This window comes from Cricetulus griseus, chromosome 3, assembly GCF_003668045.3.
Source record: "Cricetulus griseus strain 17A/GY chromosome 3, alternate assembly CriGri-PICRH-1.0, whole genome shotgun sequence".
Taxonomy (NCBI): Eukaryota; Metazoa; Chordata; class Mammalia; order Rodentia; family Cricetidae; genus Cricetulus; species Cricetulus griseus.
In genome coordinates this window covers 229,356,408-229,383,295 of record NC_048596.1, presented here as the reverse complement: position 1 = coordinate 229,383,295, position 26,888 = coordinate 229,356,408, and the positions used below count along the sequence as shown (strand labels likewise).

General features: G+C 37.6%; 1 protein-coding gene across 2 annotated transcripts; it reads right to left on the bottom strand.

Moving 5' to 3' along the window:
- Positions 1–7,768: 7,768 nt before the first annotated feature.
- On the bottom strand, positions 7,769–25,559 carry LOC100770100 (estradiol 17 beta-dehydrogenase 5). 2 transcript variants are annotated; one of them, XM_027405090.2, is made up of 9 exons: positions 25,476–25,559; positions 21,369–21,536; positions 18,206–18,322; positions 16,841–16,918; positions 16,049–16,171; positions 13,675–13,784; positions 13,241–13,406; positions 9,987–10,069; positions 7,769–8,028 (listed from the first exon to the last, which is right to left on the bottom strand). In XM_027405090.2, the coding sequence occupies exons 1-9, from the start codon at positions 25,557–25,559 to the stop codon at positions 7,986–7,988; spliced, it is 972 nt and encodes a 323-aa protein (XP_027260891.1). In that variant the 3' UTR covers positions 7,769–7,985. The 2 variants fall into 2 exon arrangements, with proteins under 2 accessions (XP_027260891.1, XP_035297388.1); XM_035441497.1 differs by lacking the exon at positions 16,841–16,918.
- Positions 25,560–26,888: the final 1,329 nt, after the last annotated feature.

Sequence of the window (26,888 nt, the reverse complement as noted above, 5' to 3'; positions counted from 1 at the left end):
TCTTGCAACTTTCTTCATCAAAATAGCAAAAGGCTAAGATAGCAATTTGGCTTAACCAGAGAGACTGCTCATCAAATCATCAATGTGGAATGTGTCCTCAATATCTACCTGTGGCTAATTTAGGGGTGAGTCCTCTAGACCTACTCCCTAACCATCTATGGCAAATGGATGCTACTCATTGCAGAGTTTGGCAAGTTAAAAATATATACACGTGGCAATTGACATGTATTCAGATTTCTTGATGTTATAAGTCACTGTTTTTTTGTTGTTGTTTTGTTTTTTTGTTTTTGTTTTTCAAGACAGGGTTTCTCTATGTGACTTTGGAGCCTATCCTGGCACTCGCTATGGAGACCAGGCTGGCCTCGAACTCACAGAGATCTGCCTGCCTCTGCCTCCCAAGTGCTGGGATTAAAGGTGTGCGCCACCAATGCCCAGCATAAGTCATTGTTTTAAGATGTGTTTTGCTTACATGGGAGTCCCAGAAATTATAAAGACAGACAATAGATATGGATATTATAATGAGGCATTTCAGTTATTTTGTACTCATTGGGAAAATGATCAAAAAACAGATATTCCTTGTGATCCCCCAGGACAAGGAATTTTAGACATGCTCAAAGTTCCTTAAAAACACAGCTTCTAAGATAAAAAGGGGGGAGTTGTGCCCCTTGTCTCCGCATGATGCGTTGAACCATGCACTGTTTCTCTTAAACTTTTTAAATGTGGATGCCAGTGAGCAATCTGCTGCTGACAGATTCTGGCATGAAGGAACTCAAGTGAATTTCACTCAGGTCAAATGGAGAGATCAATAGAGGGGACCAGACCCCGTAATTATTTGGGGTCGAGGGCATGTCTGTGTTTTCTCGAAGGTAGAGAAAGAGGCTTGCTGGCTACCAGAGTGGTTGATGAGATGTGTGGAGCAGAGAGGAATTGGACCTGAGACCTTGGGAGACTCCAAACCAGCTTGAATGAAACACTGAACCGGTGTTGCTGAACTGGAGGATAGAAGACACCCAGTTCCAGTTTTGAGATGCTTTCCAGAGCCCCAGCTTCTCTACAGATAGACTACATCTACCTCTCTGAAACCATGAGTGCTCATTCCAGAGCAGACTAAGAACCAGACAACAAATAGCTTGTCTTTTTGCCACATCTAGACACACAAAACTGTTTTGCCAGTTTTCCCATTGGGAAAAAGGACCCATTTAGGACAGTTGGATAGTGGTATAAACTAGAGTGAGTGGCAGAAGCCCCTTCACAGTGCTTAAACGAGACATGGAAAAAAGACTTTTCAGTTAACATTCATAGACTATGTATGGTATTACAAACCTGATTTCAGAACTGTACAGATTTCAGAACTTTGGACTTTAAGCAAGAACTAGAAAGTTTCAAAGGGCTTTGGGCTCCAGGCAGGGAATAAAAGAAAAAAAAGTTTAGAATTGTGAAATTGTTCACACCCCACAGATCGTGAAAATGTCTTATTGTCTTTTGATTGTATTGAAACTCACCCTAATGTATGTTCATGATAAAATTGTTAATGTATGTAATCTTGCTATATGTGTTATGTATAACAGGAATGTAACGTGTAATTTACAAGCCTTAGGATAGAAGTATGTTTAAGAGAGCAAACTTAAGTCGTGTCTGTACCAGAGGCACTGGAGACATTCCCAAGCATATTTTAAAATGCTATTTTAACCTTTACACATCTCCATCACACAGGAGAATGTTTGAGGCTGAGAGAGCTCAGGTGCAACCTCCCAGTGAATTTTTTCTGATTCAGGACCTATTTGGACCTGGACCAGGCCCATTCCCCATTAACCTTATTTGTTTTACAGAGACTGATTCCAGCCAGAGACAGATACGGTTTTCCTTGCCTACAGGGAATCCTAAGACAGAACACACATGACAGAATGTGTGGTTCTATGACAACCCCCCCTCCTGTAGGTTGAAAGGAACCACCTAAGCCAGGCACAGTCGTCTGTCCTGTTGCAGAAGCACAGGTTTCATTTTATTAATTGAGGAGAGGGGAATTGTCGGGGGCCAGGAAAATTCTACTAGGAAATTTCCAGTGAGGGAGCATGGACTTGGAAACTCCTAGGAACCCAACGGCAATAAAGACCAAACACAGGCATCTTGTCATCTTTAGAGAGCTCTCAAGTCCATGCTCCCTCACTCAGGTTGAACCTCATGGCTACCGTGGCTTGGGCTGAGACATGCAGGGCCATGACAGAACTCCAGACATTTCCCTAGTGCCTGATTTCTCTTTAAACCTAAAATGTCTCTCTATTATGGTATCTCCTTTCTTGTTTACTTCTATTCTTCCCCTGACTCAACCTTTCTGTTCCCTCATCTTCTCCTCACCTCTCCTCTTCTCCCCTTCTCATTCTCGTAGCTCCCTCCCCCCTCCTTCCATTCTCCCAATTTGCTCAGGAGAACTTGTCCCTTCCCCTTCTTCAGGGGACCCTGTATGTCTCTCTTAGGGTCCTCCTTGTTTACTAACTTGTCTGACAGTGTGGATTGTAGGCTGGTAATCCTTTACTCTATATCTAAAATCCACATGTGAATGAGCACATACCATGTTTGTCATTTTGTGATTGAGTTACCTCACTCAGAATGGTTTCTTCTAGTTCCATCCATTTCCTTGCAAATTTCAAGATTCCATTGTTTTTTTTTTCTGCCGAATAGTACTCCATTGTGTTCTGTTCTACTTCTTTTGAATTTTCAAACCCAGTGTCACTGTTTTTACCTCTGAAGGTATAGCAATACCAAAGTCCAGCACAGAAATGAAGTGCCTATCATTCAGTTCCACATGTTGACACTTGGAGTTAATCATCTGTCCCTCTTCTATAGAGAATTTTGAATTAATAGGAGAAATTGACTGGGAAATTATTGTTTCAGACTAAACTAAAATTCAAGATTCTTATTTCATTATCTACTTGTTACAGTGAAGCTAGTTCCTATAGAAAACATATCCAAAAGAAACACAATGGCTATGGATTGGATTTTTTGTTGTTGTTCAGTTATTGAGTCAACAAAGGAATAAAAATTAAATTTGAAGGAAAATGACAGTTTTTCATTTTCCAATTGAGAAGAACCATTCCAAGTTCTTTTTTTTTTTTTTTTTTTTTTTTTTTTTTTTTTTTTTTTCTATCATGCTCACAGGTATGCCATCCTGACCAGAATGCATGAGAAAGCCATTGCCACAGGCTTCCATGTGAAAATGATGGGTAATAGCTCTCATATCACTCTGCAACATACAACCAGACACTTAGCACTCATTATGCCTTACATTGGTTATAATACTTCTCATAATGGTAAGTATCCTACATTGGTTTCTGTGATGGTCATAAGAGAGGAACCAACCAGAAGCTTGAGAGAAGAAGGGATTTATTTGACAGACACATAACATTCACAGTTCATTACTGAGAGTGCTCACACAGGAACTCGAGGAGTAGCAAGAAAGAAACACAGAGAAAAGCTTACTGGCTTGCTCCCTTATACAATGAGTATCATGTGGCGGGGTGTGGGGGGTAGGGGGGTGGGTGTGTGTACCATCAATGTGCATTATAAAAGAGTCATTATAAAGTATGAATCATGATTCTTTCTGAAATGGAAAACCATTTAAAAGATGAACTTTTAAAATCTCCTGCTCATGCTTTCCAGTCCTCTGAAATTAAATGTTATTGATTATTGATTGTGAGAGTAAAAACTTGTATTTCCCTGTGAAATAGGAAAACTTTCCTTTTTAATGAAATCTACTGTCTTACAAATTACATTTAAAGTCTTGGGTGGGCCCTCTGGTTTCCCAGTCCAGTTACATACCACCACTACCACAAATGGTTCGATCCCTACAATCTGTCAGAACTGTGTATGTGATTGTCAGTCCTGCTCTGTTAATTTTCACTGCAGGTAAGGAAGTTACCAATCATGCTATTCTGTTATCAATGATGACTCCATATTCAAATTTCCCTGAAGTTTTTGTGTCCTTCTCTCTTTATCACCTGGGTAAGTATATGGCTCACACACATCTTTCTTCATGTTTGTCCTCAAAAAACTTGAATAAATACAGAAGGATCAAATGAGCAGGAACATTTCTAAAGATAAAAAGTTGTAGAGACTGCTTACAATGAATCAAAATTATTTATTATGTCAAAACTAGTCATGGATTCAATTTTTCACTCATCAACTGCAGTCTATTCCTTTGTACAAAGGAGATATCATTCTACAACATACACAACTTGTGTTTGTATAAAATTGTAGAAGCTTAAGTCAAACAACCAGGAATGTGGATGTCTATGTTGATGGAAGAGGTGAAATACACTTGATTCAACTGGCCTTCTTTCAGCAATATTGACATATTGGGAAATAAAAGATATAGAGATCCACTTGGGGTAATTGAAGTCTCGTCATTGACAATTCTAAACAAAAGTCTACCAGGTCCTTGTGATAGAAGGCAGACCAAAGCTTATAGAGGTTCTGGAACATGATCTGTGGTTCATTAATAAGTAATGAAATGCTGTCTTATTTTCACTAATATTTAGGTATCTGTGAATTGATTAAAGAGTTATATCCACATAAAAATATCCCCTTCATCACAAAATTTCTTTCACTTACTCCACATAAGTCAACTCTCTTATACATTTGGTTGTTGCAAGTAAATGTTGTGAATGATCAAAGATATTACTCAGGAGACACAATTTTTCAAGTAATGATAATGTCCATTATCTGAGTAATAGTTCAATTTACTGATAAAGTATCTGAAAGGTTTAACATATTCAATCAATTTGATGAAAGAGAATTAGTGTCCCTTTCCAATATAACTGAATGGATGTTTGGGGCATTATATTATCTTCTGTACACCATAGAAGGCAAGTTAATTCTGTTTTATTTAACACCAAAAGTATTTGTTTACAATGTTCTCTCTCACATACTTCCCCTTGATAATGGTGACATGTGACATAAAGAGCAAAGAAAGGTTTTGTAAAACAATCCAGGACATAAAAGAAGTTGATATCTTCCATAGTCCATGTGAAATTAGACTCAGAAAACAGTAACTGTGCATTGAATATTTTTTAAATATATGGATAAGAAAGCCATCATCTTTCTCCTCAACACATCATGTAATATCCTTTCTTGATAGTGCCATCTTCAATCTTCCTTCAGATGGCCAGTCCTATCTCTTCTTCATCTTACTCCAACTGAACTTCATCAATATGGCAGGCTCCACCATCTAGTTTGGTGTCCCCTTGACATTTAAATATTCAAATGTAGGAAGATTGAAGATAGCGCTATCAAGTATACAATGTGCTTTAAAAGGTTTTTTTGTGTTGTTGTTTTGCTATGTGTCTCCCTTTGCATTTGTCAAGTTTCCCAAATTTGACATTTTTCTCAATATTTCAGAAATTGTTTCAACTGCTTCAAAAGTTCCAGGAATGTTTGCTTTTTCTTCTTTTGTTATCCAATTACAGCAATGACACAGCTCTTGAAATTGTCCTATAGTTTGCAATGTTCTAGATTTGCAGCATGCTTTCATTTTTCTTTGTACATAGTTTCAGGATTCCCCCCATTGATTTATTGAAGGTCCTTAGAATGCTGTGTGTGTCAGGGTTATTGCTGAAGTATCTTGAAATCAGAGTACTGTGTTTAGTCATCAGAGACCCTTACAACCCAGGCTGATTAACTTGCCCTTGTTGAAGAAGTAAGGAAGGGTCATTGAAGATTCCAGCTACTTCCTCCTTCCTGTATCCTTTCCCACCATGATTCATGTAATTCTATCCCAGCATTGCTTGGCCTTTGGAGTTGCTCTATTAGAAACAGAAGGTTAACTGAATTGGGGATTCCATCTATGCTGCTTTTGGAAGACCATAACCTGTGCTGGCCACACAGGGGGATTATCCTGTAATGCAGCTGCCTGGGGCCCCCTGAAATGCTGAAACTAAGCTCTTACTCATGCCCCATAAGGTCATCTAATAAACGCACTGACCAACCTGGACTTAGAAGAATGTATTAATGCGTTCTATGTGGTGAATGAGCATTTGTTTATTTTCCCCCAGACGAAAGCTATAGCATCCTGCCCAATAGTCTTAATATCTGTGACTGTTCATTAAGTCTCTTTGACCTTACTAAGATTCTCATTTCTACAGTTACATTGTTCTCCTGATTTTGAACCCATGATACGATTTTTCCTCTAGAGTCAGTATCCACTTAATTTCAGTCATATACTCCCAACACAATATCCCTGTGGTATGTTTGTTTTAACCATTAAGACTATTTTGGGCACTTTGTGAGCCTATTTGCTAAGTATAGAAGTAATGCATGAGGTAGTAGGTACGAAAATAATGAAAGTAAATTGGTCATGAATGTGATATGTTGTGGGAATCTGGTTGAGAATTAGTTTGTGCTTTCTATTTACTGCATCTACAGACGTCAGAGAGAAAATTTTCCCAAGTTTGGTTCAAGTATGTCTCCTCACTGTCATTGGTTTATCCTAGAGACTATTTATTCATCAATACTGCTAGAGTCATCTCCTTCAGCCTCAGTCCTGTGTGGTCTTATTGTACCCTACTGCTGTTGTGTTAATGCAGGAGGCAGAAGAAGTACCCTTCAGTCCTATGAGCAATTAGTGCACTTGCTCCCATTGACTTTGGCCTTAAATCTTCTTAGTATCATAAAACTCAAGAGCTAGGTCCAGAAGACAGGAGGAAGAATTGTTTGGCCATTGAAAGCAAGAGAGATCATGGGTTACATCATCTTCTTTGAGGTACATTAATCTATAAAAACACTAAAGTCATTGGTTATTGTATTAATTTTCTTATTAAGGACACGAAGACAACTTCATACTTTATATGTATGCCATGATGATAATTTTTCTCATCTCCTTGATTTTCAGGTAAGGAATTTGACCTGTGGCCTTGGCTTTCTGATAGGCCTAGGAAGGATAGCATTAGTTTGTCAACTTCTTCTTCAGTGTGAGCAATAAATGGCAACTTACCAGGTCTTAACTTGTTGGACTTAACACTGGAGGTCTAACTTTTGAATAGTATTCATGTTTAGTCATATTTTGTGAACAACTCACACACCTCCTGGATTGTTATGTATTTTCCTTATGATTGTATTGCTTCAGTTATCCTCTAACATTTAGAAGCTTCCCTTTGCTCATGTAAGCTGATTTGACCCAAATGAAAAAAATCTTGAAAATTGGTAATCAATGCAAAGATAAGGTCAAAGCTTTTTAAAAAGACATTATAATCCCTACACATGAGCAAGTACTTTGCTTTTCTGGGGATACCCTGGTCTCCAGATTTGATGCATATCACCAGATCAAGAGTACACTGCATGCAAATCATACTTGCCTTAGTTATTGATTCATGTTTTCCAAGCAAGGGCTCACTCAGTTTGTCTCTCCTACAACCCATTCATTGGACTCTTCATGATTCCCCTCACCTCTGTCAACCCCCCCACAAGGATACTTTAGTGTCTAGGTTCTGGGAGAAACTTCAGAATCAAGCTCACCTTTTCTATGTGTGGTTCACTTTCTACACTATACATGATATTCTTTCTTATTCCTTAAAATACTAGAGAATAACTCATTAATAAGCACTTGACAACTGCTACATTCCAGATGATATTAATTCTGACTACCATCATATTAGATGTGTTTGTAAAATGTCTTCTAGCATTATAACCCCTGCACACACATTTCTAAGAAAATCCTTTTGGGATCCAAATGAGTCAGGAGAAGTTATGATATGAGAACAATACAAGTGGGCATAGATAAATGCTAAAGAAAGTTAATCTTTTATTTCTATTCAGGAAGGGACAAATATATATTATGTTTGCTTCCTTGCCTATAACTGTAGATTCAGCAGAACCAGGGTTGCTCCAAAGCACAGATTAGGTTGAACTATGCAATCATCATCATTTGAGCAGCCTTCCTTTATACTATCCGCATGCAGGGACTTCTAGCACAAGGCATGACACAGACCCATATGTTAATATTCATCTGAAAATGGAAAACCAGGGTGGCCCTTAAACCTAGAAAGACAAATAAATTATATTGGTTTTGAGTGACTATTACAGAGTTATACAAAACTACAAAAGTTTATTTTCTGGTAATTCATACAGTCTACTTAAGCATCATTTTATAAATGGTCAAACAAAACCTAAATAAATATCATCCTCCTTTCCCTAAGGCTTACATAGAAAATGAGAGTAAAGTGGTCAAATATACATCTATCAAAAAAGTTAATTGGTTCTTTTAATTACAAATTCTCAATGAAAACAGAAACTGATTATTTTGTTTTAAAAAGAGCAAGCAAAGCTACACACTCCATGGTAAGAAATACTTCAGGGAAATATAAATGGATGGTATCAATTTCACTTCAATTTTTGTAATTGATAAATTATTTTCTAGCTGCCTACTACATGCACTATACTAGTCTTGATTCAGAAGTAGAAAGAATGAGATGATAACATGGATGAGTAGAGAAAATGCTTTCGTGCAAATGTGTGGCATGAGTTTTGATCACAGCACTCTCATAAAACTGGAAATGGTAGCATGCATCTGTAGTAGCTCTCCATGGTAAGACAGGAAGTAGAGAAAGGAAAATTCCTGCAAACCCAGAAGGAACCTGGCATATACAGTAGAAACAAGGTACTCTTTCTCCAACAAGGTGGAAGGCAAGGACCACAGCTAAGGTTGTCCACTAACCACCAGATGCATGCAATAGTAAACTCATGTACACTCATCCACTTATACAAACAGACACATATAGGCACATATCATACAAAGCAACACACAAAAGGTAAGCTGAAGTCTATTGTGTATATGATATAACACTGTATCCAAGAAGATAATTGTAGAAGATCATCAGATAGTACTAGTCACACAAGCTATAAAGGGATAAAAATAATTACTTATTAATTTTTCACATGAATAATATAAGTAATTGTTTGGTGCTTGTCATGTTTGTCATATTTGCTTGCTTTTATTCATAATAATAAAAGTACTAATAAGGATTAAAATATACTAGAAATTTTGATATATGCTATTATACACTATGTTCATCAATTCTCATCATTCCTTTTTATTTCATTTCAGAAGTAATTTCCCAGTACTAGGAGAAATACATATTGTATTTCTTCCCTCATTGATGTAATAAGTATATCTTTTCCTACTTTCTGGTAGACAGGTATATAGATACAGATATATATGCATGTCCTTTCTACCTCAGTATATAAGGTATATGTAGCATGAAGGAAGAATAAGGTTTCTTGTTGACTAAAAGTTCTCCATCAGGTGGAATTGCTTTCTACATGCTATAGTATTGGTTATAATTTTATTCTCTATAACTTCTTAATCTTCAACACAGGGACCCCAATATTCTAGAAAACTAGTACCACGTGTGCTACAGAATCCATTAAGTCAGTCATTATCAACACAAACACAGTTATTAGGACCTGAAAAAAAGTGCAACAAAAAAGAAGTGAAATTTTTCAAACCATTAAAAAGATTAAATTGCCTGAATTCAATGACAGTTTTACCTGGAGGAAATATAGAACACAGGATTTGTGGTCATGCATTTAATATAATTAGATATTAGGCAGGTGATGGTGAAAATGGCATGGTGTTGAATTAAAAATGCTTCAAGAGGCTTGTTTAATTGGCTCAAGTTTAAATGACAGAACAGATTAATTCAGAAGCACACATGAACTACACACACCCAACAATGATGACACAGAAGCTTTCCCTGAATTAGGAGGAGAGCAATAATTGCACTAGGTCAGTCTGAGCCAGTGTTAACTCTGGCTTCTGTCTCAATGAACAGAAACCACAGGAGGCTAGAAAAAGTTGTTAAGCTTTTGACTATTTCCTGACCATGTATAACATGGCCTCTGTATTTTTTGTTTAACTTAAGGCAAATGATAACAAATATGTTGTATTCACCTCAGAAAAAAAAGTTGAGTAAAATTTGTTTACTGAAATTACTTACCCATCACCGGATATGTATCGTATGTTTTTATTCAGTCCATCAAGGACTTTCATGTCCTCTGAAGTCAACTGAAATTCAAAAACCTATCAAACAAATAGGAACTATATTATTATATTTACATTGCATGCTTGCAAATCTGCCTATTCTAAATGCACCAGACTGAATGGTTCAAATAAAATATTTAATATATTCAAGAAATCAAAAAACTAAACACAGGTTCATCAAAACATTTAAGTGTGGAATTAAGTGTGGAATTCATTCTGGAAATGAATTCGTGAATTGAAATGTACAGCCTCACACAGAAAGGTATTAATAGATAATCTGAAGAATAAACAAACACACTATGATTTCAATCATGATCTTAATCATATTCTTAGAAGGTCCAAAACAAATTAGTTTAAATGTTTAATATGTTTCTACATAATTGTCATTGATACAGTTTTTTGTTATTTTAATATAAATTTTTATAATATTTTATCATGTTTGCCCTCCCCCAACTCTTCCATAGCCTTCCCACTTTCCTACCTACCCAATTCCATCTCTCTTTCTCAAATACACACACATGCACACACACACACACACACACACACACACACACACACACACACACACACAGAAATAAAAGCATCAAAGTAAACTAAAAAATAGATAATACAAAAATTATTAAACAAAAGCCCAGAAAAAAGAAAACGTAGAATTCATTTTGTGTTGGTCAACTATTCCTGGTTATGGGACCTGCCCTGGAATGTAGTTGGTATATTCAGTGAAACAACTTGGAGAAAACTGATTCCCTCTTTCCCAGAAGGTTTCAGTTGAGAAAAACTCCTAATTGTTTAGGGGTGGGACTTTACATCCACTTCTTTGGATTGGCATTCTGCCAATCTCCATGGGGGATATATATATATATATATATATATATATTATATATATATATATATATCTTATTGTGTCTTGTCTGTGACAATAAAATGACTCCTAATGATGTATTTCTACACCCAAAATCAGAGCATCACTTCACCCTCACCAGAGAAGCTTCTTATAATAGATGGAAATTGACATGGAGGCCCAGTTAGACAATTCACAGAAAGTGAAAGACTTTGGAGCTTTCAGAATTATGGGAGAGTCTCCATCAAGCCCTTCCCCTTAAAGCTAAGGAATCTATGTGGAAGACAAGGCAGAAACACTGAAGAGCAAGAAATAGTGGCTGATTTCAAGTAAATAGTCGCACAATTTTATTCTAAGCTTCAAACATGAGCAATCAGAATTTTTAAAATATCATTGTAATGTAATTTAAAGTAAAAGTTTTTACAAACATTAATAATTAATCTTAAAAGAAAGAAAAAGTGGAATCAAGAAAATTGTCTTATATTAAATGTGGTCAATTTAATCAACTCAATGGTCTCTTGTTGCTAACAAATGGAAACAAATGGGCTGAGTAAACCAAAGGTTCTCAAAATAGTAACACAAAACAAACAAACAAACAAACAAACAAGCAGTTAAGATACCTTAAAAACTAATCATATTAAGTAACAGGCACTTCTTTTAAAGTTTCTTTATCTTTTTAATACATTTGGCACTTAGTAAAACAACAAAAGAAAGCTATTGTAAAATTATGTTTTCTATGACTCAGTAGAATACAATAGAATACAATGGAATAAATACAAATTCCTTAGTTTGAAACTTATAGAAGTTGGCAATTGATACCAAAAACTATTTGAATAATTGTAAATTTCTATTGTTATTATGGGTTGAATACTTTTGTACTGCCAAAAAGTCATTGTCTCTAAAATAATAAGTTCAATACAGTATCAAATTTTTCAAACAACTCTCTGAGTGTAAATGGGCAAATTGATTGGATAACAGATTAATCCATAAAGAATAACCAGGATATATATAGAATTATATAAAAGTGAGAGTTAAAATATCTGAAAGAGGTTCATTAACAAAAGTAAACACATTATCCAATGATAGGAATGAGTATAGAAATGGGTCTACTTATCATAATTTTTTATCCATTTTTAAATTTTAAAATTTAAAATTTTTCAACATTTGAAATGATGAGAGAGTATTTCTGTTGAAACATAAGGATAAGCTGGAAAGGACAAAAAATGACATTTCCGAAGATAATGAAGAAGAATGTCAGTGTGGTTCACACAGGAAAGCTTAACACCAGCCAAACAGAAAAGAAAGCCATCAATAGTATAAATAATGTAGAAAGGAAATTCCTTTTCATAATATTGTGTAATTTAAATAATGGCGAAAGGTAGATTTGGGAATGAGGTATTTAAAAAAATCAGAATGTAAGACCAATGAATTTACAGAATACAAAAATGAAATAGACTACAAGAATATCTCCTCTTCTATGTATCTTCCATATTTAATGGAAGTCTACCTCATATTTAATGAATTTAGAGCTGTTCACACTAGGCTGTAGAAGAAATTGTTGCCACATGTCTTAGGGCGTCATTTGTATTTACGAGAAGGAATGGTATCCCTGATATAAGATTAGACATGAATACAACTTATAGAATTCATAAATTGCTTTGTGATTGTACAATAACAAGAGCAGGAGGATAAACACTATAGCGAGGAGAAATCAGCTCCACTTAGGACAGTACAAAACGTATCCTGGAGCAGATACCTTGCTGCTACTTAAATGGGTGAGCATCTTTCACTGCAGAACAAGAGAAAGCCTGACCAAGATTAGAGCAACCTCACTGGGATCAGGTCAGCCCACACAAATCTCTAAACATAAAATAATGAACTACATAAGTGACTTTTCAAAAAGAGCCCACAAATAGGTGTGGATTGATTTTAACACTACTAGTCTTAATCGTATAAATGATGTCCTACTTGAAATGAGTAGACAGTCACTATCAAAGGTGCCAGGATGTGAAAAAATAGTTGACATGAAACACATTCAAGTGATTAAAAGCATGAACATTAAAATATATGTATGAATAGGAAAATAAAACATAAACTATAAATAATTTGAAGCATCAAAGTCATCTAGTCTCATATGCCTCCTTTGAAAAATAAAAAATGAGCCTGACACTCACTTAAAGTTAAATCACCAATGTAATTCTGATGTAAAATTCTAAGTGTAAATAGGAATGATGTAAAACCCCCAGTGATGCCTTTAAAGTAAAGATGTACTGGGAATGTAAGGGATAATGACTAGAGTTATAGGACTAACAATGAAGTCCATAGGACATTCTGTGTAGATGCCTAACACCTGTAGCATCTCTCATCACCTGCATATTCTCTTTTATCCTCTTCTCAGTGAAACTCTTGGCCAGGACTACAACCCCACGCTGCAGTTGATAACGAAGAGCAATCAGAGCTGGTGTTCGCTTGTATTTTTTTGCCATGGAACCAAGAACTGGATCATCCAAAAGAATGGGCAAATTGCTGTCTACCCTGGAGGGAAGGCAGAATGTTAAATTCCTTATCCTAACTCTTTGATTTGTTAGACTTTTAATACATAAGAAAGTTGTTACGTAGGCCACAGTGTTCCCAAATTTAGTGCATAGAGCTGTAAAACCATTATGGTCTTTTGTTCTCCCCAAAATGAAAAACATCCCTGCTTCCAGTTCATTTCATAATGAGTTCAAAAAATGTGTTGTAAGATGAAAAATATTTAATCAATAATATTTTCCTTTGGCTTAATTCTCATTGTTCATATTACCATGTTTTTTCTCGGTGGCTTCCCAGAGCACTGTAAGCAACCAGAACAATGTCTTTTGACTTGCAGAAATCCAGAAGTTTTCTCTGGTTGAGATAAGGATGACATTCTACCTATAGATGGATGAAATGGAAACATACTAACTTTTATAAAATTCCATATTAATGCAAAGAAGAAATATTAAAAAATATTTAAAAGGTGGTTTAGTTTAACCCATGTAATGAAATTTGAATTGAATATATCACTATCAGGCCTGGTGTGTCGATTCATACCCATAGTCTAACATTTTAGGAGGCTGAGGCAGAAAGATTGCAAGGAACTTCAGGCCATTCTTGTTCTATAATAAGCTTCAGACAAGCCTGGGCTAGAGATAGAGACTATGTCTTATAAAACAAGCAAAACAAACAAAAAACAAAAGGTGAAGAAGGAAGAGAAGGAAGAAGGGAAGGGGGAAGAGAAAATGTAAATATCTTCATAGTAAGAATTGTTTACAGTCATTTATGTATTGGGGGGTGGTAGGTGTTTGTGTGCATGTCACTGTGAACATGTGGCGGTCAGAAGATTTTTTTTTGTATGGTCATTTCTTTCCTTCTACCACGTGAGTCCCAGGAATCAAAGGGTTTGGAGACAAGACCCTTTACACATTTAGCCGTCTTGTTAGGCCCATGATTAGAAAATTTAATTGGTTTGTATTTATTGTTCATAATGAGGCACTTCAGACACATTTCCATAAAGTATGTAACGTATTTTGAGCATATTCTTCCTTCTTCCACTTCCCCCTCTCCCCATCCATTCCTCCCATTAATTGCTCCAGATCTACATTATTAAACTTAGAACTTACATTGGATGGAACAGTTGAAGAAGTAACATTTCTGAGGTGAGTGAGCTCTGCATCCTTCTTGATGGATGCAAATACTAGTTCTTCCTACAGTGAGTCATTACTGATTCTAGATGTGGAGCAGGGAATGGACTCACTGAATTTTGATTATTAAATACAAATTAAAACAAAAATTGATAAGTATCCATTAGGAAAAGCAAAGAAACAGTGATGTAGACATGTCAATAGTGTCATTTATGTATATCTCAGTATTAAAATGGAAAATAAGAAAAATCTACACAAATATATACAGAAAATTAGAATAAATGCAAAAAGAGCTACAGGCAACTACAGAATTCTGAGAGTAAGAGTCTTCCCCAGGGAAGGCAATACCAATTGCTTATTTGGTACCAAATGATCAGTCCTGAAGGCATATATACAAGTACCAGTATGCAGACTCAAAAGGCTGTATTCATGAATTTATAAATATGCATGTGCAAGCACACGTACATATCTGTATATAACAACAATTAATCAAAATAAAGGTTATGAACTGAATTTTAAAGAGGAAACAAAGGGTATATGGGTGAGTTTGTGGGAAATAAAGGGAAGGGAAGAAATAGAGAGATAAACACACATAAAGAGTAAAGTCATAGTCCCTAGTCAGTAACAATCACTATTGTAGCTTTTATTCTCAAAACACTGATGATGAAAATTATAAAAGTTTACTCTATCTTCTAGAAATAATTTTATTAGACTGAATTTTTCAAATGATGCCTCAGATAAATGTCAACAGAGCAGTTAAAAATGAAATATGGTAATGTCCCTTCCATTTCTATTGCGTGGAACAATTTGAGGAGTATTGGTATTAGCTCTTTGTATTTTTTATTGGGCTGTTGGCAGTGGAACCAGTAATTATCCCTAGTGCATGAACTGGCTCTTTGGAGCCTAGTCTCTTTGGAGGGATACCTTGCTTAGCCTAGTGGGGAGGGCCTTGTTCCTGCATGAAAGTGATGTGTCTGACTTCCTTGACTCCCCATGGGAATCCTTAATGTCTCTTAGGAGTGCATGGGGAAAGACAGGGAGAGCAGGAGGAGGGAGTGGGATTGATATATAAAATAATATTGTTTTAAAAATAATAAAAATAAATATAAAACAGAAAAAATATAATCTCCATAAAATGAAATATAATTTCCAAACCACAAAACTGTCTGACTTAGACAAAACTCATTGATGGATTCTCAAATATGACATGGAAATTGGTCATGAAACATAAACCAAATATGTGTATGATTAAGGTCATAATTTATAATAAAGAAACGTTGCCATTTCCCTTAATGTTGCTGAAAATAACTTCAGGGGCAAGGCATAGTACAATGAATGTGCTTCCATGCTTGATTTGATGGTAGAAACCAAACAAATTGAAAGATGCTAGAAAATAAGGTTATCTCAAAGCTTCATTCTAAGTTTCTTAGGTTACTTCTTCCCTCCAATTGGCATCTGGTAGTAGCAGAGGAAGAAAGAAATGAACAGGAAAGATTGGGGGCTGAGGATTCCCACCTGATTACACACAGGCTTGTGCTTGAGCCCTGGCTTGTTCAGGATCATCTCCAACTGCCTACGGTTAAAGTTAGACACTCCAATGGATTTGGTCAGTCCTGCATCTTTACACTTCTCCATGGCCTAAACAGAAAAAAAAATATGTCAAACTATAAACTAAGTAGAAAACTATAATAATAGGAACACACTGTAAGGAAATGAAAATGAAACTTCTTGGCATTACTTCTTAGGAAAAATAAAACAGAATGGAAAATGATAGTATCAACCAGTAAGAGGACCCTGATTCTCCAAGCTCCCTCTCCCCTACCCTCATGCTCCCAATTAGCTCAGGAGATCCTGCCCTTTCCCGTTCTCTTAGAGTCCTTCCTAGGCCCTGCCCAGGATGATACAACTGACTTTGGGGAACCCCCATGAAGGGCCTTACTCTCCCTGGAGAGCAGAAAGGGAATGGGGGGGGGCTAGTGGAGAGTTGGGGGAGAGGAGAGGTAGAGAGAGGAGGGTTTGCCATGTGAATCAGCCTTTTTTCTAATTTGAACTAATAAAAAATAATCTCTTGGGGGAAAAAAAAAGAGTACCCTGAGTTATCCTTAGTCAGTTAGAGTCATTGTCATCATTATATCATTCCCTTCATTTCTATTATATCACTGCCATGCATGATCTTTAGCAAACAAGCCCTTATAAAGACCATTAGTTTTTACAACACAGAATGCACACCTCACTCTCACAAATGGAGTTTTGCTCCTACTCTTCCACTCTGTACTTCCCATTGTGTTCTCTAATCGAATTACTCACCTCCCAGGTGGCACAGAGGTCCACTATGTCAAATATGAATTTTCCATTCTCATCTTTTGGTAAATAATTCTCTCCTGGCTGGAATAGAGAGAAATATTAATCTCTCAACAAATGAATTTTCTCACAATAGCAAAACTTGATGATAGAGGGCTAGGAATAGGAATTCCAGCAGATGGATGCATCACATTTCATGTAATACTTGTCTTGTGTTTTGAATGTTGAGTTGTAAAGAATGTCCTTGAGTGCCATGGTTCTTTAAAACAAAAACATATTTTTTAAATAAAGAAGTAATTCCTGGGCACTTAGACTATCTTGTTTGACTTGTGTTTCTGTTTAATGCTACCTTCACTTAGGAATTGAACAAGAATATGGCAGTGATCACAAACAACAAACTCCTTTTTTGACCTATGGTAAACAAGAAATCTTCTCTAATATTTTCTTGCTTGTGGGTGCTTCAGGCCTGACAAGTGAAGGAAAGATGAGGAGACAAGGTTTTTGCATCGTGTTGTGTTGTTTTCCTTTTGTGTTTGTTTGTTTGGTGTGTGTGTGTGTGTGTGTGTGTGTGTGTGTGTGTGTGTGTGTGTGTGTGTGTGTGTACTGATAAAGGCTAGAAGAGGGTGTCAGGTCCCCTGCAGCTGAAGTTACAGACAATTATGAGCTGACTCAAGTGGGAACTGGAAACTAAACTCAGGTCCTCTACAAGACAAGAAATTGCTCTTGACCACTGAACTATCTTTTCTGCCCTAGACTGGTATACTGGTATATTTTAAAGACTATTTTGATGGTGCAAAATACAGAGAAGCCAACACCTGTCAATGAACTAGAACTTTACACTACTTCAAAGCTAAATTTGTCACCAATGGAAATTGCTGGAATAAAAACAACGAATTTGGAACTGGAGAGATTGCTCAATGAGCACTTTCTGCTCTTCCAGAGAATACAGGCTCAATTCCAGCAGCCACATGGCAGCTAACAACTGTTTATAACTCCTATCCCAAGGGATTCAATGCCATCTTCTGGACTCATTATGTACTACACTCAGACATGGTGCAAAACATACATTCAAGCAAAACACTCACAAACATAAAATAAAATCAAAATAACTTAAAAAATCCTAAGCAAATTTATCTTAATACTTACACTAGGAATTGAAAAGCAGAGACTCTTTTTAAGACTACTTAAAATACCAAATCTATTTATGGCATAGGCTCTTCATTTCCATAATCCTATAAACTCTTGCATAAAACATTTGGAGTATTTTCTAAAATTTACAGAACCATGCTTTAATACTTTATAGAAGTATTCAGGCAACAAAGAAAACATTAACAATAGAGATGAAATATTTTGGTGATTCAAAGTGGATACCTTCAGAGAGACTGGGAAATGAATGAGGTACAGGTCCACATAGTCTAGCTGGAGTTTCTTCAGTGACTGTTCCAAGCAAAATTGCACCAGCTCTGGACGATGAAAAGTACACCAAAGCTATGAAAGATGAAGAATAAACTGACATTGAATTATTAAATTTCAAGAGTTTGTTGTGTTTCTTTACATAATATAGAGACATTTATTTTCTACTGATGTGACATTGATGACCATAGGAGAAATTGTTCCTCTTCCTCTTGATTTTTTTCATTTGATCTAGTCATAGACCTCTCTTACAAGTTTATTTATAGTGAATTAATCTAGAAAATTACTCAAGTCCCAAAACTTTCATCAAATAATTATAGTGATTATCATCAAAACTATATTTCACTGAATTATATTTACTTTAGAAGTCACTTCTTGCATATAATTAGTTATAGTGTGTCATGTTAGGTGAACATATAATGAAGTAACTCTAACCTCACATTTAACTATTGTTTGCAATGTAAATACCCTCATTAATGTTATATAAATGTTTTTAGAGATGTCTCAGGATTCCCATTACCATAATGGGAACATCTATTTTATATAAAAAGCAGCCATGAAGGAATTGTTCTTTAAAACACCATGTTTAGTGCCTCTCTAATACTTCCAAAATGACAGATTGTGATATCAGCAGCAAAATTTGGTGGTCTACATTTGCTCACTCTGAATTGTTAGTTGGGGTCTCAGGTCTTTTTTTTTTTTTTTTTGCAAAATGGCTGGTGAAGGAATAATTGCTGCCATATGCACTTTTAACCTTCACTAACCATCACAGGAACAGGAAGCAATGCTGGTGTGTCTGAATAAAAGTATATAAACTCAAAATAACCCATGGAGGGTTAGAGAGATGTATTAGAAAGAGAACACTTGTAGATAGCCCCGATTTGGTTCCCAGCACCTATGTGGCAGTTCACAAAGTTCTTTAATTCTAGTTCTAGGGGATCTGATGCCCCTTTATGGTCTCTGCAGGTACCAGGGTCACTCATGGTACAATACACGCATGCAGTTAAGACACTAATACACTGACAATAAGCAAATATATTTTTAAATCAAATATGGGTGAAGACAAAAATATAACCTATAAAACAAGTTATTGGGCACTTTTACTAGATGGGGAACATGCATTTAGGAGGATTGCAAACTGTTATTGTAGGTTAATACTGAGACGTAGGTATTTCCAATCTCTTCATTTTAATTTACTCTGAGTATAGGGCCTAATGAACAGTATCATCTCTAAGCATTTTTTAATTGAGTCAGAATAAGAAAAACAATCTTTACATGGCCTGACCACTCACATTGAAATCATGCCCTTCAGTCCCAACAAAACCCTAAATATCAACTTCATTTGGAAACGTGAGTCTGTTAAGTGCAGTTTTGTTGTTATAGGCAACTACTTAGGAAAGAAACACCAAAACACAAATGTAGAACACATAGTCATGTGCTACACAGCAAAGCATTTGTCAGCAATGATCCACACATGCAATGGTTCTCCATAAGGCTATAATCAAGCTGAACTATTCCCATTGCCTAATGACTTCTTAGCCATCATAATAACACAGCACTGGAGATAACTCAGAATTATGTTGTGATGGTACCAGTTTCAAAAACATATAGCCTACACAATTATATACAGTCCATAACAATAAATAATTATACCTGCTGATATCTTATGAGTGTACTTTCATATGCCTATTACTATTCCTGGTGTTTCTGTTCTTATAGAAACAAAATCTTTACTGAAGAAAATAAAAGTCTAATGTGATTAGTCAATCAACTCAATATGAAAGAATTCATGTATATTTTGTTTATATATATGAATGGAAACTACTGGAACATCCAATTATTCCACGGAGAAGGGAAAAGGGACATGATGTCCTGGGCTAATTGGGAGTATGGGGGAGGGGAAAGGGAATGGGAGAAGAAGAGGGGAGAGAAGGACATGAGAGAGCAAGAAGATTGAGTCAGGGGAAGAATAGAGGAAAGCAAGAAAAGAGATACAATAATAGTGGGAGCCGTTGTAGGTTTAAACAGAAATATGACACTAGGGAAATGTCCAGAGAGCTACAAGGTTGACCCCAACTAACAATCTAAGCAGTGGTTGAGAGGCTACCTTAAATACCCTTCCCCAATAATGAGATTGATGACTACCTTATATGCCATCCTAGAGCCTTCATGCAGTAGCTAATGGAAGCAGAGCAGAGACCCTCAGCTAAACACTGAGCTGAACTCTGGGATCCATTTGCAGAAAGGGAGGAGTGATGAGCAACAGGGTCAAGACTAAGCTGGAGAAACCCACAGAAACAACTGACCTGAACAAGGGGGATCTCATGGACCTCAGACTGATTGCTGGGAAACCAGCAAAGGACTGTTCCAGACCTCCTGATTGAGAATGTCAGTTTGGAGGTCTGGTTAATCTATGGGGCCTCCGGTACATAGATCAGTACTTATCCCTAGTACATGAATGGACTTTGGGAGCCCACACCACATAGAGGGATGCTCTCTCATCCTAGACACATGGGTGAGGGTCTAGGCCCTGCTCCAAATGATATGACAGACTTTAGAGATCCCCCATGGAAGGCCTCACCCTCCCTGGGGAGCAGAAAGGGGATGGGATAGAGGGTTGGTGGGGGCAGGGGAGGAGGTGATTCACGTATAAAACAAGCTTATTTCTAATTTAAATTAAAAATTATTTTAGAAAGATTAAAAATGAAAGCATCACTCAAATGCATTGGGGAATAAAGAAATATATGTATTAGTAGTTATGTGTTAATACTTAAGACAGAGTTAGCCAATAAGAAGCCCTAGACATTGGCCAACAGTATTGCAACTAATAGTCTCCATGTGTTATTTGGGGACAGAAGCAGCAACGAGACCCAAGCAAGAATCCCGTAACAGTTTTCCAATCCATTCTAAATATTGCTCTGGTGAACTGAGACTCAGAAAAAAAGAGTTAACATTTCATTGATGAATTTAAAGATGATGAGAAAAATAAAGCTAAAAACTTTCTTTATGTCTAGCATTGTGTGCAATAAGGGCCAATTTGTGTGTTTCACCAACAATCATTAAACATTTAATCACATAAAGATCATTTCAGCACATCACAGTTCATTCATTTGTACAATACCTTTGATGTGTAAAATATATGTTCCCTCTTCACAGTGCCTTCTGCAATCTTGCTTCGGATGGCCAGCCCTATCTCCTCTTCATTTTGATACATAGAAGCAGAGTCAATATGGCGGAAACCAGCATCTATAGCTATTTTGGTGGCTTCTGTAACTTTAGTCTTGGGTTCCTAAAAGAGCAACCAAAAACAGTATTTAGAGTTATATATGACTTATAATTTTTTTAAGACACAAGAACAAAGGAAGCGTCTTCTTCAGCATCAATGTTTCCCATGTCTTTAGTGAAGTGTTCATTTTGAGTAAAGAATCCAACTAAGTTTGTCTGGACCTCTTCCTCTGAATCACAAGAGTATATGGTAGGTCATGAACCAGTCAATTTGTACAGTCAATTACAGGTAAGTAATTGGCATTAGGGTCCCCACTGACACATCAGGAATGGATATGTGATAGAAAGATGCCTAGGGATATGAAACCATGAAATTATACAGGAAAAATGGCATGAGACCACATAAAGAAGAAATATTATAGAATCTTCTGTGTACCTTCTCCCAGGGCAGTAACAGAGCATACATCAAAGTCCCTAACATTAAATTTACAAAATACAAGTGTTTAAGTAGAAACATTTTAGAGTTTCCATTCCTAAGCTGTTTGTAGCTTGTTAAACAACCCCTAGTGCATCCCAGATGAAAGAATGCACAGAAGTCCTAATGCTCAGGAACTCACTCTGTAGACCAGGCTGGTCTCGAACTCATAGATCTGCTTGCCTATGCCTCCCAAGTGCTGGGATTAAAGGTGTGCGTCACCCCTGGGAGGTCTCTTAAATGATTTGCACAAAGGCCTGGAGGTACTCTGGGTGTCAGGGAGGAGGTATGTGAGCTGTCTTGGCTACTGCCCTCTCTGACTCAAACCACTAGGCTGTACTTGTTTCTCAGGCTTGATAAACATCACGTGGGAGGCCTGAACTGTGCTGGGATCCCTTCTGAGAAAGGAATGGTTGGCATGGCCCCATACAGTAGAATGTGAAGCCCTGCCAGGATGCCAGCCCACACTGGCTGGGCAGAAATGTATGAAGCTTTCTATCCCAGGCCTGTTGAAAATCACTCACAGATTCCATGCTGCCCACCAAAGATGGGTCACATGACATCCCAGAAATGAATTTCTGAGTGTTTCACCATTTCCGATGTAATGTGGGGGCTTCTCAGACAGTTTAAACTTGATGCAGCACTGAACAGGGGACTGTGTTAGCTTAACCATGATGTTAATAAAGCACAGATTTCCTAAAATAATTTTAAAAAGGAGCTATCGGCAACATATTTTCTCAACGGTACAGACAGATCCATACCTGGGAACTAAGAACATACAGAAAAATTATTCAGGTGCATGCTTTCCTTTAAGCTATATTTTTTTTATTTTATGGGAACTGTGATTTAATTAAAAATAAGGTATTTTAGGGTTTATCTATAAAGATAGGAAAGTGTAAGATGTATGAAGGTCTGAGAATGTAAGGTCTGAAGATGGAAAGGTCTAACACAGTGGATAAATGCAAGTTATGAAGGTCTGAGAATGCAAGGCATAAAGGTCTGGGAATGTAGTTATGCAGGTCTAAGAATGGAAGGTCTAAGATGGTAATGTAAGATGTATGAAGTAAAGTTATGAAGGTCTGAGGATAAAAAGGCTTAAGTGATGATAACGTGAGTCGAGACATTAAAAAGAATGAGGTATGTTCCTGATTTCTCTATTTCTCATGCTACTGCTCATAGTCAGTTCTACAATACCAGTATAGGATCATAGCTACAAGGTCAAGATTAAGATGCTTTTCATTGTCCTAAAAAATCTATCAATTTTAAAATGGCAATGCTTTCAGCCAAGTTGCTTCTAACATGAATATGCTGCTAACATGTCTAATACTTATTGTTCCACAAACTCTAAGGATTCTTGTAAGTTCCAGGGAGCTGAATGGGATCTAAACAAACAGGTCTAAAGAGGCACCAGGGAGCTCTGTACAGCCTGAACTACAATGAAACAACCAGCCACCCCAGGACGTGGCAGCACCCCAAACTTCTCAGGTTCCCCAAAGATGGTTAATGCCCCCCACATCAGCAGGAAACAGTCTTGAGAATTCGATGCCCTTATTCCTTAACCTGCCATGTCTAATACCCCACCTTTTTAAATAATAAGTAGAGGTAGAAATGAAAGGTTCAGGCTTTAATGCTGATAGGCTCTATCTCTTTAAGAGACAGACCCTGCCCCCTGATAACAGTCAGGGCATAAAAAGGAAATCGTATTATGTCGTCACTACATCACCCGCTACGCATTACGGCCTGCCCTGCGTGAGAACTTTGGGCATGCGCAGTCTTCCCTTTAAAAGTTCCAACTTCCCTGCTGCTCGCTCTCTTTATGCCACTCTCTCTCTGCTCACTCCTTCTCTGCTCTTTTCTTCTCCCACCTATGCTCTCTCTCTGCCTCTATGGGCTACTGGCCATGGCAGTCAGCCATTACCCCTTTCCTCTTCTCTCTCAGTCTCCCTACTCTGTCGGGATTTTTTTGTCTTAATGGCTAAAATGTAATTAAAAATATAGAATTGCATTAAAGTATGAAAATGAAATGATGATGTAGTAAACACATAAGAAATTTTATAACATTATGTAAAATTTAAGGAAATTCAGGAAAAAGTAGATATTTTCCACAATGTTCATTGTTTTAGTTAGAGTTTCTATTCCTGTTGTAAAATACTATGACTAAAATCAACTCATGGAGGAAAGGGTTTATATCATCTTATAACTCTCAGGTCACACTTCATCGCTCAAGGAAGTCAGGGCAGAAACTTGAGTCAGGTAACTGGAGGCAGGAGCTGGTGCACAGGAACTGAGGATCGCTGCTTACTGGTTTTCTCCTTTTGGCTTGCTCAACCTGCTTTCTTATGGAACCCAGGACAACCATCCCATGATGGCACCACCCATAGTAGTCTGGACCCTTTCACATCAATCACTAGTTTAGAAAATTCCCTACGGCCAAATCTTATGGGGGCATTTCTTAATTGACATTCTCTTCTTTCAAATAGCCTTAGTTCATGTCAAGTTGACATAAAACTATTCATCACATGAACAAGAACAGTGAGGTTTTCAAATGAGTAAATATATAAGCACACATCTCAACATAGGAACTGGAGGCTGCCAACAAGCACTTTTTAAAAGCTCAGTTGTCATCAGAGAGGCTTCATCCTGCAGCTGGTAGAAACAGATGCAGAGACCCACAGACAAACATTAGGCCCAGCTCAGACAATCCTGCTGAAGAGGGGAAAGAATGATTGTAGGAGGCAGAGGGGTCAAGGACATCACAAGAAAAGCCACAGAATCAAAGTAATGGGGTCATAGGAGCTCACTGACACCCAGGGAACCTGCATGGGACTGACCTAGGTCCTCTGCATATATGTGACAGCTGTGTAGCTTGGTCTTATTATGGGACTCCTAACAGTGGAAACAGAGGCTATCTCTAACTCTTTGGCTGGCTTTTGGGACCCTATTCCTCATCCTGGGTACCTTGCCCAGCCTCAATACAAGGGGGTACTTAAACTTACTGAACTTGCCATGTTTTGATATCCATGGTAGTCCTGCCCTTTTCTGAACAGAAATGGAGGAGGAGTGAATGGGGGTACGGGGGGGGGGGGAGTCAGGGGGTTGGTGGTGCGAAGGGAATGGGATTGGAGGAAGGAGGGAAAACCTCAATCTTCATGTAAAATAAACAAATATTTAAAATAAAATAAAAATTAAAAAAAAAACATGCTCAGTACTCAATACCATTGGTCATCAAGCAGTGTGCTTGATGGCTTGATTTCATTCTTTCTACCTAATTAGGATAGAGAGAAATTGAAGTTAAAACTAGTGTACTCAATAATCTGAGGCTAAGCTCATGGATCAGTACTGATGCTGAGTGCAGTCTGCCTTGTCCTCCTTGCACAAAGAATAGCTTTAGCCTTGTAAAACAGAGAAGCAGGTTAGCCCCACAGAATCACAGCAGAACTCAATGACTGCAAATACTATATCAGCCCCATGTACCCAAGCCAAGCTTTCTATTATTGTTGAACCCCCAGCCCTTTCTGCCACCATTACCTCTGGAGTTGCATAGGTACCAAAGCCCAGTACAGGGATGAAGTGACCGTCACTTAGTCTCACTGTTTGCTGTTTAGAATTCATGGTTTCTCGGTCCTCCAACTAAGAAGACACTGCTTCTTTTTTCACAGGACAGCAAATAAATGCTTGGCCCAGCCCCAACTTTCTTGTAATGAGTAACCAATGGGAAGAGAAAATCAAATAACTTTTACAGGTGGACTGGGGGTGGGTGAGGATGGGAACAGGAGGGGTCAGATGAGGGGGATGGAGGGAGAGAGAGGACTGGAAACAGCCCTTTTGGGGGGGGGAGGTAGAAACTTAGTGTAATGGAAACTTCCTGAAATCTACAAGGGTGAACCTAGCTAAGATTCCTAGTATTGGGGGATATGGAGCCTGAACTGGCCATCTTATGTAACCAGGCAAGGCTTCCAGTAGAGGGACTGGGACACCAACCCAGCCACAAAAATTATGGCCCTCACCCTATTCTGCCTGCAAGATGTGCTAGGGCAATGGTGGCTCCGAGTTTGTGGGAGTGGCCAACCAATGACTGGTCAAACATTAGGCCCAGGCCACAAGAGGGAGCCCATCCCTAATATTACCTGGATGGCAACAGTCTGGAAGCTGGATGCCTCAGAGACCTAGTGTAGAAACAAACACTATTAAAACACAAAAAATTCAATAAAATGATTCCTAATAATATTCTGCTACACTCTTAGAACTATGGCTAGCCCAATCATTAGAGATGCTTCCTCAGCCGCTGATGGGAGCAGATACAGAGATCCACAGCCAAAATTTAAGCAGAACTAGGGAACCTAGCAGAAAACAGTAAGGAAGGATTGTAGGAGCCAGAGGGGTCAAGGACACAGGGGGAACATAGTCCACAGAACCAACTAAGCAGAGCTCATAGGGTCTCACAGAGACAGAAGCAGTAACAAAAACATGTGCATGAGACCATACTAGGCCCTCTACATACATGCTGTGGGGATCTCTCTGACATATTTGCCTGCTCATGGAAAATTTTCCCTTCTATTGAATTGACCCATCCAGCCTTGATATGGGGGTTTATGCCTAATCTTATTGCATATTGGTAGGCCACATTCTGGTGATATCACTGGAAGGCCAGCTCTTTGCTGAAGGGAAGCAAAGGAGCATAGTAGGAGTAACAAACTAATGTTTGGTTTGACTTAAAGCCAACTCCATGAGATGGAACTCATACCTGACACAGCTTGGGTGACCAAAAACCAAAGGCCAGATAGCCCAAAGACAGAGGCTTAAAAAACAAAAGGTAGTGATAAAATTAATTCTAATGTACCCTTCTAGACTCATAGATCATTGCATTATTCAGCCATCCAAGAAACTTCCTCCTTCAACAGAAGGGAACAAAAGCAGTGAACTGTACCGAGATGTCACTCC

Excerpts from the sequence above, each read along its gene's own strand:
- LOC100770100 (XM_027405090.2), bottom strand. The coding sequence starts at position 25,559 with ATGAATTCTAAACAGCAAACAGTGAGACTAAGTGACGGTCACTTCATC. Across the intron at positions 18,323-21,368 it reads ATATATTTTACACATCAAAG|CTTTGGTGTACTTTTCATCG; the intron begins GTATTGTACAAA and ends CATCTTTCATAG. Across the intron at positions 13,785-16,048 it reads ACAAGCCTGTGTGTAATCAG|GTAGAATGTCATCCTTATCT; the intron begins GTGGGAATCCTC and ends ATCCATCTATAG.